Source organism: Sorex araneus, chromosome 2 (assembly GCF_027595985.1).
Source record: "Sorex araneus isolate mSorAra2 chromosome 2, mSorAra2.pri, whole genome shotgun sequence".
NCBI lineage: Eukaryota > Metazoa > Chordata > Mammalia > Eulipotyphla > Soricidae > Sorex > Sorex araneus.
This window is the reverse complement of record NC_073303.1, coordinates 124855117-124869633: the sequence shown is the minus strand read 5'-3', so window position 1 is coordinate 124869633 and position 14517 is coordinate 124855117. Positions and strand designations below refer to the sequence as shown.

General features: G+C 45.8%; 1 protein-coding gene across 1 annotated transcript; it reads right to left on the bottom strand.

Annotated features, from left to right (window-relative positions):
* Window positions 1-2619: 2619 nt before the first annotated feature.
* Window positions 2620-12407, bottom strand: ZNF706 (zinc finger protein 706). Its single transcript, XM_055127199.1, has 4 exons — window positions 12142-12407; window positions 7875-8011; window positions 5386-5493; window positions 2620-4733 (listed from the first exon to the last, which is right to left on the bottom strand). Exons 2-3 carry the CDS (start codon window positions 8007-8009, stop codon window positions 5398-5400), a joined length of 231 nt encoding a protein of 76 aa, XP_054983174.1. The 5' UTR covers window positions 8010-8011; window positions 12142-12407; the 3' UTR covers window positions 2620-4733; window positions 5386-5397.
* Window positions 12408-14517: the final 2110 nt, after the last annotated feature.

Sequence of the window (14517 nt, the reverse complement as noted above, 5' to 3'; positions counted from 1 at the left end):
GGCCTGCCAGGCACCACTGTCACGTCCCACCAACACACAGCACATCCACGCACGCGCAAGCACTTGCCACCTTCCTCAACACCCCCCCCCCCACACACACACACAAACACAGGCACGCAAACACGTGCAGGCACTCGCCACCTTCGTAAACCCCTCAAGGCAGGCAACAACTTTCCTCTGGGGCAAAAAAGTCACATCCCACCACCAACACACACACGTACACAGGCACTTGCCAACTCTCTCAACCTCTTGAGGCAGGCAGCAACTTTCTTCTGGGGCAAAAAGGTCATGTTCCACTAACCCCCACTTCCCCATGCATGCACGCACGCGCACTCACCACCTTCTTCAACCCCTCAAGGCAGGCAGCAAGTTTCCTCTGCGGCAAAAAGGTCAGAAATAAACTAAGAACTTATGAAGTTTATGTAAGTGCTTGTAAATAAAGGCACTCCAAAGTGTTGGAGTCTGGTCACATAGTGAATCTCAACCGGATAAAAGAGGATAAAAGAAGTTAATTAAACGATGAATGATGGCCCTTTGAAAGAGGACCCTGCCAGCAACACTCATTAATGAATAAGAACTCCTAGGTATCAGAGGTTAAAATTCTTCATTTGAGGGGCAGGAGAAATAGTATAGCTCTGAGTACATGGCTGGGTGTTGCTCCCAAAATATGCCCCCCCTCCACACACACAAATCTTCCTTTTAAAAATGCACCCAGTTGATTTGACACGAGTTACCTCTAAGCTAACACATATGAAAAAGTATTAAGCTTTGTGGGGCCAGAGCAATAAGTGCAGTGTCTAGGGTCTTTCCCTCGCACTCGGCTGACCTGGGTTCAATCCCCGGCACCCCATATGTTTCCCAACCAAGCAGGAGTGATCCCTGAGCACAAAGCCAGGAGTAAGTCCTGAGCAACACCAGGTGCCAAACACCAAACAAAAGAGATTTGATACCTTAAAATCTAACTTGTCACTTGATATTAATTTAAGCCAAGATTGTCTTTGGCAAGCCAGATGCATGCTTGCCAGACTCATTAAGAGAAAATGCTGCTGGGCTAGAGCAACAGCACAGTGGGTAGGGCATCTGCCTTGCATGCGGCTGACCCGGGTTCAATTCCCAGCATCCCACATGGTCCCCTGAGCACCGGCAGGAGTAAATCCTGAGTGCAGAGCCAGGTGTGATCCAAAACGAAAAAAAAGAGAGAGAAAATACTGTGGTTCATCATAGAGGAAATCTTACAACACTCAACTTCCTAGAATAAAAATTATAATTTTAATAAGACAACACCAACTACAAGTCCTATTCTGAATCTTACAAGACATAATGTACTGAAAAAACATTTTGTTTTGGTTTTTTTTGGTTGACAAAACCAAAGTAATTATTATTATTAGAAAGATGATTTTAATATAATTACTTCACACTGTAGATATACCCATGTGGATAGAAATAAGTAACCATGGTCTGTCTCTATACCAAATTTTAATTCTGGAGCCAGACTATGTACAGAAAAATAGAAGCTAATGAATACTTATTTCAAAACAAAAATCTCCAACATGGTAACCTAGTAAACAGCTTATGCAAAGATTAAAATAGGAGACATTTAATTATCAACTTAGTATGGCAATCCATAATGTGACAGGGTAAACTTTTATTAGTAAAGAAAGAACATCTATTTTATTCAGTCAAGTAGAAAGCTGTTTTATTCAATCTATGCACTGGTAGCACTTAAGATTTTTCTGCAACTCTTTATCTGAAGATAACATCAGGCTAGCCGCAAGATTTCAGAAAGCAAAGTCACAGTAAACACAACCCCCTAGTGTCGGTCTTCGCTGCTATGCACGCTACACACTAGATCTTTCTGACCAAACCAACGCTTCCCTCACCAAGAAGGATCTGGCACAGATACATGACTCCTGACTCAGATTTCACTGTGGCATCTTAGTTATAATTCGAACGGTGGCTCATCATTCTCTTACAGAAAAAGTCTGTTCATTGGCTACATGTAAAAAGACACAGTATATTCCACAGGAAGATAAAAATTAAAAACAAGCTTTTTTTGGTGTGTGTGTGTGTGTGTGATGGCAATGCTTGTAAATCCTAAGTCACATGACACAAAGCCTCTCCAGCTTGAATCACGTGATAAGTAACCTAATTCCCTGATACATCACTGTATCTGTTATCTCAAATTTGAGTCAATGCCAATAAGGATTCACGATTCAGCTCAATTAACTTACCTCTAGGTTATTTTGGTTATTATCTCTAATAATACTAATAGCCATTATTTCCCCTTTGACCAACTGAGACATTCTTTCTATACAGCAGTTACAGAATGACAGAAAGATCACCGCCCATTTATTCTTTAGTCTTCTATAGACCCAAAATAGCAGAGACAATGAAAACACTGTCAACACCCTTAAACTGAGTTCTACACTCAAGACAATTTTAAGGTAAGAAATCAAGAAAATGGGAAGAAGCAACAGTAAGATCTTGTAAGATCAGGGCCAGGAAGAAGGCTCAAAGGGCTGAGTCCGTTTCACACAGGAGACCGGGGTTCCATCCCTGGCACTGCATGGTCCCCCAACACCAAAAAGACCTCCAAAAATATAGAAGAAATTAGACTAGTTTTCTTTTAATATCTTCTTTAATAACACATTACAGCACACAACTGGACCCCCAGTATGTCAGTTAAACATGGGGATGTAGATCCATAGGGAGAATGGAAACAAGCTTAGTTAACCCCGTACCTTTTGGCAACTACTGGAATACAGAATACAAACGGACCAATTCTCTCTCAGTCTATTTTTCTCAAGTTTTTGAAGACACCATAACAGTTTTATTACAAACTTTGCTGCGATCTGTTAAAGAATCTTCAAACTTAATCATGTTATGAAGTAATAATCTGCCCCTCATAGCAGATTTAACTCAACACAATAAAGAGGGTTATACTAACAACCCTCGAGTGATGTTAACATATTCAGAAAGGTTGATGGAACTATTTCCCTAATCTGAGATAATTAAATATGGTGTCTTCAGTGGCTTATAAAGAGGGTTAAATACAGGAACAGAAAGCTTTTATTTTGAATTACAGTCAGTAAAATCAATGGGAAGGAAAAAATAACTCCCAAAACCAAGACTTGTGAATGGCTTTAAATGATTTGCTACTAAACACAAAACATACATATGGTAAAAGGACTTTTAAAATTTTCAGTAGTAATTTAGTCAGAATTTCTAAATTACTTATCACAAGTAAATTTTAATGTTCCAATAACCAACATCTTAAGAAATAACAAATATTAAACCCGGAGTTCGGTCAGTTAAACATGGTGGGGGAATACTTGAACTCCAGTGTATAAGAACAGGAGTTGGTAGGAACCATCACCTCTCAGCTTTTTCTTGGAAATACTTAACTTTGAACTTGGAAGAAGACAAATAAGGTGGGCTGATATGTACAATTAATTACAAAACGAATGCAGGGATGAATTACAGCAGAAAGGAATGCATTTTGTAACCCACAGGATCAGATTTGTGGCTCTAGGTAACTGCCAAATGGTATTTAAGATTTCAACTAAGGTACAGTAGCTTCACTTGTAAAGCAGTGTTTCTCTCCATCTGAACCAGTCAGAGCCAGAAGAACGTGGCTACTGGCTCTTTGGAACACTTTTCTAGCCCAGAGAGAAACCATATTTTATGCTGGCCCTGATTTCAGGAACCAGAGCAAAGTAAACTACTAAAATCAGCTACTCGCTTGAAAAGGAAAGAAGGGTGGAGAATCTGGGAATGAACCCAGCCACAAACCATTCCCATTTCCTTGCTAATGAAACCAATAGTCATTCATAAAATTGGCCCAATTGTTAATAACTTCCCAAAATGCCCCCCCAAACTGACTTTTAACTTCAAAAAAGGAAAGCACTTAAAGAATTTAATTTTGTATAATTCATAAAAGATAGACCTTTACCAGTTTCCATGTGTTCCATCGTATTTTATACTCAACAGGAGACTGCCTGATAACCTCACTCTAGCGGATGCCCCGGAACCTGACCTTCCAGACAGCCTGACCGACAATGCAACTGCTGGAGGCATCTGTCAGCTACCTACATGGTGGGCCAGGCTGGCAGCGACCGCCATATTCTACAGCAAGCTGCAATGTTCCGACCTCCAACACAGAAAACAATGAGAGGGGAAATGACACATGACTGCAATATACTAAGACAGCAGGAATGTCATTTTTCACCTAGATCAGCAGCTGCTAATACAACCGTGTGCACAATTTAATGAATAAATCTGCTCTAGTTTAACTAATGAATCTGCCACTAAGCTGAGAAAGGGAGATATGAATTGCACTTGCAATTCCGGCTGATGAATTCATTAGATTTTTATAAGGCAAATAATGTGGAAAATTAGAACAGAATTTCTAGAACCATTTATCCTGTGATGTTGTAAAATCAAAGTACTACTTTATTAAATGAGTTATTTTACACAATATGAACATCAATATAATTACAATTGTAAAAAAATTTTTTTAACAAGGATGGACTGATTTTCAGATTTCCAAATCAGAGTCAACTGTACATTTACACAGAATTGTCTTTGCATGAAGCCCAAAAGGGAACAGCATAAAAATGAGTGTTTCTGTAGCCCCTTTATTTTTGCTGATCAACAGTTTGTTAGAAAAGCAGCTGCAGGTTTGTTACCTAAGGTCTGAGACAGTAGAAGAGTCAAAGGTGTCATGAATTCACCTATAAAACATAAGGAAAATTTTCAGTGAAATGCAAAATCACGCAAATGCAACTTTTGTGCATTTCAAGTATGAGAAAAAACCAAAAAACAAACCAGCATAACAAGTCTAACCTAGCAAGTCAGTCTGACAAATCTGCCGACTCAATCTTATAAATAGGTCTTTGATGAATTTACTTTTCCAAAGAAAAATGCTCACACATACCAGCCCCAACTGGGAAGTGGGCAGAGGAGCCTGACAGAAGCTTCTAACCTGACTACTTCCAGCAACCACTAGCTTTAGACAGTGGATGCCGACATTCTGCCCTGCTTGAACTGCTGTGCGCTGCTGCTCAACAAACAGGCATTTGGAAACACTAATGCCCATCATTTTGGGGAGAAAGACACTCAAGGAACTTTATCTTCGGTTTTTGGGCCACACCCTGAGGGTTTACTCCTGGCATCCCCTCATCCTCCCTTTTGGACTACAGGCTTCAAAAGTGTGGACAGAATATGTTCTAGAAAAAGGAAATTTTAGCAATGTAGAAGTAAACAACATTCACATTAAGTGAAGAAAGGGAACAAGAAAGGACCTCAGCCTAAGGTAAAAATTAACTCCAGAACTCCGGGAGATTATTTTGCTGTTGCATACAACGAAGACATCAACAAAATTACCTGTAAACGAATTTATGCCTGAACATCAGCCAATTCTGGAGGAAGCGGAGTCTTAGGATGCTTGCTTTCAAAGTGCTGCTTGAAGGTCTTGGGGTCTGGCATTTGTGTCTAGTTTAGAAATTGTGCAAAAAAGGAGGGGGTAGTTAAAGCTTTATTCACAGGATGAAAATGTGTTAACTTTTAAAATCCTAAGCCTATTCATGATAGACAATTACCACAAAACCCTCCTAAATTCCCACAACTTAGTAGCTGGCATCTGAAAAGGCCCTCTAACAAAGGAATTCCTGACATTCCCTCACTTCACCCAGGCAGAGGGGGGCTCTGCTTATCTAACAGCAAACAATCGAGAGTATTTACTGAACACTTACCTGTGCTGAGCATGTTACCTGAACTCCTACAGAACCTTGGTTCCTACCAGTTTCATTTTATGCCTAAGCAAAAACCCAGAACCTAATTGTTTTTTGTTTTGGGGACACACCCAATGGTTCTCAGGGGCTACTCCCAGCAGTGCTCAAGTGCCAGTGGTAGAACCGAGCTCCTGCACGCAAAGCAAAGCACTTAAGCTGCTGAGCTATTCTTCCAGCCTCCAAGACCCATGTTTAAACCTACTACTAGTGCAATGTTCAGCTCTCAATTACTAACTAGGAAAGGGCCTTCAACCATCCATTCTTTAGCACTTTCTACTAGACAAAACACAAAGTCAATTTCGTGGTTGAATTTTTGAAGTATGTGAACTACTGTAGCACTTTTATGTGTCTAAATATTTATTTATTAATTTAGTGAAATTGCCTTGTTCAAAACAATCTCAGGCAGTTCAACTTCATTATTTTGAGTATATCTTCACTATTTTGAGTATATCAAAGTTCAATATAAACAAGATACTTAATGTACTGAAACCTTTCCTCTTCGATTAAGGAGAATGCTTACACAGCAAAGCAGTTCTATTTGACCAACAGATGATAAACGTTCATTCCCCGGGAATCATTCCTTACCATGTTCCCTCCCACCCACACTCGCCACCAATCACGCTGTTATCTGAGTCTGGGGGAAGTACCTACACAAACTGTAGCAACATCACTATGTGGTTCGTCCTTTGGCAGGTTAGCCCATTAAGGTCAAGGTGGGTTAAGTTTAAAGAAACAGGCAAGAAAGAAGCTACTGCTTGAATGTAAGCAAATGTTCACAAGACAGCACGCTCTCGTGGTTCAGAAGACAGACTCTGGACCAGCTCAGAGTCCAACTCTCCCGCAGGCCTGCTGGTGACCCTGTGTAAGTGACCAAGTCCCCATGTCTCCTTGCACACTTCTGTAAAATCAGAGGACTTTATGTCACAGAGCATGTGACATAAAACATCCAGACCGGGAGCCAGAAAGATAGTACAGAGATTAAGGCGCTGGCTTTGCATGAAGCCAGTCTGAGTTTGATCCCTGACATCCCATATATTCTCCCGAACTCTGCCAGGAATGATCCTTAAATGCGGAGCCAGGAGTAAGCCCTGAGCACAGCCAGGTATGATTCTAAAAAAAAACAAAAAACACCCAAACTTGTCTTGATGCATGGTAAACACTCACTAGCAGTTTAATTATATCACATAATAAAATACATTAGTTGTAGTAAAAAGCCCTCAACACAAGTATACCCTGTAAGCACTTTGCAAAAACACCGACTTTAGTGTGTGTGGGAAGCCAACTGTCCCCAAAGCTCTATTCACTCATCTTATACATTCACTCATCATAAAATACATTAGTTGTAGTAAAAAGCCCTCAACACAAGTATACCCTGTAAGCACTTTGCAAAAACACTGACTTTAGTGTGTGTGGGAAGCCAATTGTCCCCAAAGCTCTATTCACTCATCTTACGTAGTTCTAAACTGAGACTGTAGATATTACTTTTACCAAATCTGAAGTGTACTAGCTGTCCTAAGGAAGATACTTTATTCACAATGAAAGAGACTTTGCTTTGTTGACTCTTTCCCTAGTACTTGAGACTTGTGTCTACTCAAAAAAAAAAAAAACAAAACAAAAAAACCCTCCCCCCTGAAAAAAAACCAAAAAACATAGAGGGGCTGGAGAGATTGTGCAGCAGGTAGGCCATTTGCCCCAAATGCGGCTTTCCCTGGTTTGATCCTCAGCATCCCACCAGGAGTAAATCCAGAGTGCAAGAGACAGGAGTAACCCCTGAGCATTGCTGGGTGTGACCCAAAAAGCAGAAAGTGGAATGGACAAAGATAAACTTTGATTACTGTTTTTCAGAGGGTGAGCCCTGGCAGTGGGCAATGCTAGGGGACCACATAGGGTGCTGGAGATAGAACCAAATGAGCCACATGCAAGGCAAGCACCTCACCCCTGGACTACCTCTGGCCCATGTTTAGATGGGCCTAGCCAGTACACCAATCTACTCTTTCAAGGGGAGCATTTGTCCCTCATGGTGGCCCAGCTGGAGCCCACACCAAGTCATGCCAACAGACGGCAGGTTTCGGGTCCTCTTACCCTACAGACGGTGCAAGTGTAGATTAAGGCAGCTTTGGCAGCAGCCTTTTGGTCATGTCCTTGCTTCTTCTTTTGTCCAGCTTGCTTTTTGGCATTTTTCTGCTGAGACTGAATCTTCTGCTGTCCACGAGCCATATCTAAAAACAGAAGTTGAAGCATTAGGGTGATTTATTTGCTCTGCTACAGTCAAGTAAGCAAAGCACTATCGCTGCAGAGCTGAAGAATTAAGTTTCACAGAAACAAATGGATGTTCTTTCAAATTCAGACATAATGGCAACTAGAGGATTAAGTGGTACAACCACCACTGTGGAACCTAGCCACTGTCTGCCAACTAACTAACAAGTTCATTCTTGGTACACACCGATCAGAAAGGCACAATGTGTGTTCGAGAATACTCAGAGCACCTGTTCCTAACTTTGGAAACCACCCGTATGTGTATAAATAGCAACACGAATCCACAGCTATACTGTATGTACATAAGGAATATTACGCACCAAGAAGGCATGGCTGTTACAAGTCACACGGAGGCCAGCTGGTGGCTCAGCACCAAAGAAGTCAGATACCAAAGAACAAACACAACAAGTTCATAAACCGACAAAGCTCCTCTGGAGGCGGTGACCGAGAAGGGCGGGCTAGGCAGGGATTTATGGGGCACGGATGCCCTTTCCATCATCATGTTTGTGTAAGGGTTATATAGGCACAGGCTGTAAACATTCACTGAGCTGTACACTTAAGACTCACAAACTCTACTAGAGGCAATCCTTAATATTTCTTCCTGAAAGCTCAGCCCCTCATGCCCAATCAATGGATCCCTTTGGAAAGGTACTTTTGGTAGTCACGGTTGTGATCTAAAACCCTCTCATAGGGGCCGGAGCGATAGCACAGCGGGTAGGGCGTTTGCCTTGCATGCGGCCGGCCAGGGTTTGATCCCCGGCATCCCATATGGCCCCCCAAGCACCGCCAGGAGTAATTCCTGAGTGCAAAGCCAGGAGTAACCCCTGAGCATCGCTGGGTATGACCCAAAAAGAAAAAAAAAAAAACCCTCACATAACTTTAGGAGACTAAGAATAGTCATTTCTAACAGGAGTCAAAAGAACTATTCTCTATACCAAGGTTGCATGAAAGTACTCTATTCTTCTTTTTTTTTTTAAATTTATTTATTTTTAATTAGAGAATCACCGTGAGGGTACAGTTACAGATTTATACACTTTTGTGCTTATACTTCCCTCATACAAAGTTTGGGAACCCATCCCTTCACCAGTGCCCATTCTCCACCACCCGTAAACCCAGTGTCCCTCCCACCCTCCCCAATCCCATCTCCCCCCCACCCCACCCTGCCACTGTGGCAAGGCATTCCCTTCTGTTTTCTCTCTCTAATTAGCTGTTGTGGTTTAGTACTCTATTCTTCTAAATCGCTTAAAAACTGGTCCAAGAAGCTGGAAAGACAGTACAGCAGGTAGGGTGTTTGTCTTGTATGTAGCAACCCAGGTTTGATCCCCAGCATCTCATACTCCCTGGAGCACCACCAGGAGTAGATCCTGAGTGCAGAGCCAGGGGTAACCCCTAACTACTGCCAGGTGTGACCCCAAAACCAAAACCAGAACCAAACCCCACAACAAAAACTGGTCTGAGGGCCTGCTAGAGTAAGATTTCATTAATCTACTTTCCAGCTGAGACATTGAATATAAATGCAAGGAAACTGTACATTGTAAGGGAATGTAACTATACAATGTAAGGGAAGGGAAGGTTATCACTTTTTACTACTCAATAGTCTAATGGAAAAAAATGGGTTAGAAACAAAGTGACAGGAAAATAAATTAACTTTCACTTCTCATTAAGATGTTTTCTGTTACATAGCACAAGTTAAAACCATTCATAAAAATCTAAAGTGAGGTTCAGCTGCATTAATGTGCTAAAAACTGAATCCTGGGTTAGGAGGGATAACATAGAAGATCAGGTGCTTGCCTTGCCTTCCCTGATACCCATATGGTCCCTTGAGCCCACCTGGAGTGATTCCTGAGTGCAGAACCAGGAGATACCCCTGAGCATCAGATGTGGCCACGAAACAACAACAAAAATAAAACTTGAGGCCTGTGTAGAATTCCAATGTACTGATTTGGTGAGTAGTACAGTTCAACTTTAAACTTTTAAATCATTGTAGAACATGAACACACAATAGAACCACATTAACATTACCAAAAACCAAAGCTTGCTTTTTCTACGAGAACCCTAACTTGGTTTAAGGACACAAAGTAAAAGCACTTCATAAAAAGAGAAAGAAAGAAAGAAAGAAAGAAAGAAAGAAAGAAAGAAAGAAAGAAAGGAAGGAAGGAAGGAAGGAAGGAAGGAAGGAAGGAAGGAAGGAAGGAAGGAAGGAAGGAGCTGGAGCGTTTGCTTTGCATGCGGCGGACCCGGGTTCGATTCCCAGCATCCCATATGGTCCCCTGAGCACCACCAGGGGTAGGTAATACCTGAGTGCATAGCCAGGAGTGATTCCTGTGCATCGCCAGGTGTGACCAAAAAAAGAAAAAAAAAAAAACCCCTCTGAAATTCCCTTAAAAGAGGGAAACCGAAGAAACACACTGTACAAGTTCCTACTAACACTAAACACTGACCTGAAAGCTATTCCAACATAGAAAAGGAGAAATGGTTTTCCAGGAAACCAGCTGAGTATATTAAGAAATTACAAAACAAAAATACCAGCAGTTCAAGAACTCTAGTTCCAAATAATGGAAAATACTACCAGATGTATTGGTTCTCGAAAACTGAAGTTCTACTTTTTTTTAAAAACCAAATCCTTACTAAACCCAAGCCAAAATGGGGCCATTTAAAAAGTACATTTAAGCACAAACGTCCCAGCAGCTTACAAACTTATTCCCATGTACACAGATCTGTATTTTCCGTAGGGCTTGGAAGCCATCAGGTACCCATAATGTATCCCAACGCCCTTTATCTTTCTCCAGTTACCATGTTCCTACATTTTGTGAGTAACCTCATTTTAGATTAAAACACACACACACAACAAAAAACTTAGAAAACGGCAGGCCACTGACTCCAGGAGTTTCTTGTGACAATCAGCAAGCACTGCTCAGCACCTGCGATCTCCGTGGCCATCCGCGCAAAGCCCCGTCATCAGTCCCAGTCCCTGATGGCTAACTCTCACCTGGAGTACGTAGCCCAACACCGAACCCTGCGCAGCCGCTTGGATCTCTGTCAGTTAACCAATGACTTAATATTATCAGTCAACAGTTAACAACGGCAGCAAAAAAAGGAAGGCCCTCCAACTTTTAAGCAATGAAACAATGTAGTGGCTTGTTCTTAAGAGAACTAGACGAAGCAGTCTTTTCAGAGCCTGTGTGCACGCGCGCGCGCGTGTGTGTATGTGTGTGTGTCTCGGTGTGAGTTTGGGGCTGGGGGAGGCCCCCAACTCCTATCACACTCGCCCTGGCGTTAATTTCCTTTCCGAAAGCAGAACTGCGCCCCCCCCCCACCACCTGCTTTTTTTTTTTTTTTTTTTGGACAGCTCAACTTCAGCCCAGCCGCTCCGTGGCCTGGTGGAACCCTCGCCCCGCTCTGAAGCCCGCAGTCCCCCGTCCTTCCCGAGAGAGGGGCGCCTCGACAGCCCCCTCCCCGGAAACACTGGGGTCTGAACGCACCCTCGCGCTTCGCCTGCATCTCCGAGCAGAGGGGCGGCCAAGCAGAAGTTAGCAAGAAATCAGGGAGTTTTCCCCCCACGCCCCCTAAAAAAAAAAAAAAAAGCTCTAGCCCACCCCCCCTTAAAAAAAAAAGCAGCTGTAGGAGGGCAAGCCCTTAGCCACATCCCCCTGTCCCCCGCCCCCAAGCGCCCCTGCAAATAAGACAGGTTAGACCAGCGGGGCGGGGGGCGCGGCAGGCGCGGGGTCCTCCCGCACGCGCGTCCCCCAAACGCAGAGGCCCGGGCGGCGCACGCCGTCGCCGCCTCCTTTCGGGAAAGGGTCGGCGGACAGGGGGGACCCCGCCGGCAGCCCCGCGCACCTTCCCCGGCCAGCGTCGGGGAGACCCTCCTCCTTCCGGCCGGCCCGCGCCTACCCGCCGCCAGCAGCGGCCGGGCCAGCGGCTAGGGTTACGGCCGGAGCCCGGCCACCTGCAAGGGCCTGGCCGGCGCCCGAGCGTCCGCGCCGGGACGCCCCGCTCCCCCCGCCCCCGCGCAGCAGTGTCCACCCCCGCCCCGCCGCCCGGGCGTCCTGCGGCGTCCGCGCCCGCCCGCTCCCCGCCCGCAGCCGCTCACCCGGGCCGGGCCGGTCCCGCGTCGGGAGAGACCGCGCGGCGCAGGACGGACGGCGCAGGAGGGGGCCGGAGGGCCAGGAAGGGGCAGCGCGCCCGGCACCGCGGCGGCCTCCTCCGGCCGCTACGAAGGGGGACGAGGAGAGAGAGAGAGAGCCGGGAGCACAACAGCCCGCGCCTCGCGCCCGCCGCCGCCGCCGCCGCCGCCGCGCGCGCCCGCCGCCGCCTCAGCCCGAGGGGAGGCCGCTCCGCTCCGTGCCCGCGCACGCCGCGCCGCCCGGCCCGCCCGCGCGCCCACTCGCCTTCCGGCGCCCGCCTCCGCCCCCTTCCGGCGGCGCGGGCCAATGGCAGCGCGCCGCTGTTACATAAGTGCCCGGGGGCGGGGCCTGGCGGGGCGGGGGCCTGCGCGACGGGAACTGCAGGGGACGTCGCCCTCTGTCCCCGGCCGCTCCTTCCCTGCGGCGTGTTCGCCGTAGGCGGCGGCCGCGTGATCCGGGGCCTGCCGGGGTTCGGGCCGCGGCGCACGGGGCGCTGGCTCCCCGCCCTCGGGCGGCGCGGGGTGGTGGTGTTGGTGCGTCGACCCCCCGAGCAACGGCCCGAGAGCCCCGGCTCGCCTCAGACGGGGGTGGACGTGCCGTGGAGCCCGGCCCTCGCGTGCCCCGCCGCCTCGGCTTCTCAGCTGGCCGGCGGGCCCGGTAGCCCTGACCGGGTCGCGCCCCCCCTTTGTTCTGTCGGTGCCTCGCTGCCACGGAAACCCGGGGGGTTGCCGCCTGGCCGGGTGTGAGTTCAAGATTCACAGCTGCCTGACTGAAAAAACGCTGCTCGGGCTTCCCTGGCCGGTTTAGACTCGATTGCTAACCATGTGCCGAAGTGCGCTGTTAAGGAAGTGGGATTTTTTTTTTTTTTTTTTTTTTGGTCTTCTCCTGATTTACTGGCAACGGTCGTTAACTTTCCGTGCTTGATCAAAGAGACGGCGTTTGTAAAGGTCACCTCCCGCCTCGAAAGATCACGCTTGGGGCTCTTATTAAGCCCTGGTTCTTCTTGGGTGGCGAGCAGTGACCTTGTTTGTCCAGTCCTGCCTCTTTGTCCTTTCAGCTTCACCCACCTCCCTTGCACACGCCCTCGTCCCTCTGGTGCGCGTTTCAGTGACACGTTTCAGTTTTGCTAACGCTGCTGCTGGAGCTCAAGCCGAGACTCCCCTTTTCCTCACCCGTCTGGCGGTGTGACAACCCAGAGGAGACACTGAATGAATTGGATAGTGGGAAAATGAATGTGTCTGTGGAAAGCGGAAATATAACGTGAAGCTAGATCTTAATTGTTAGTGGTCACCATCACCATAAAAATCGTGTTAATAGGACTGAGAGACAGGAACCACCCCCCCCAAAGAGTTGTGTTTGCCAGGATCGATCTGGACTGTACACACTGAATATGCAGAAAAGGCAGAGTAAATGTGGGGTGATTTCTGTTGTGAAGAAATCACGTCTTCTGTGTAGTGCTTGTCGCTCTCCCCAAAATATGGCTAGAAAATGCATTCCTGTTGGTGGCTCCCTGGTCTCTTGAGGCCAATAGCACCCCATCTCCAGCTGCAGCAACTGCGAATGTGTTCAACTTCACCAAATGAATTCTGAGGGGCTCAAAATCGCTCCTGGTTAGGAACCACTTCCTGGCTTCTGCTTGAATCCTGGGTTACCATGGCATCACTTAGCTGAAAAAATGTGGCAGCAGCTGAAAGTTTCTGAATGCGTAATCACCGGAAATGAATTCAAATACACACAACGACAGGGATCCTGAGTTTAAGCTGTGTCTATCGTGCTGCCCAGTGTTGAATTTTTCAGCTGAAGAAGGGCCACAAGTGAGAGAAATTTAAGAAGCCTTGGCTTTATACAAAGTTTAGAGCCTTTGAAATCCAAAGGAAAATCCAGGAATGGTGAAATGACCCATCTGAAGTGGCAGTAGTGTCCTTACATTGAAATGGGGGGCCACATGACTCAGGAAATGCTTAAGAGGCTCCTTCAATGCCTGGTGGCTTGAGCTGTGAACGTTACCACACTTTTCTGAGCTGTTTTTCCTTTTTACACTGTTACTATACGTCATGGGTGTGGAACTTCTAGCCTCCAGACCCCTGGAATCCTAAGGTCTGGCCCTGGTACATACATAACTAGGTAGTATGTTTCTTGTCCATTGCTGTGGCTTACACATGATGTTATAAATATCAAATAGCAGCAAGAAAAAATTCCCATCCCTGCTCTAGGTTCATAGTAATAGGATTGTGCCTATTTTCTTTTTCCTTTATATATATGTATATATATACATATATATATAAATGAATCACCGTGAGATACAGCTACAGACTTACAGACTTTCGTGATTGCGTTTCAGT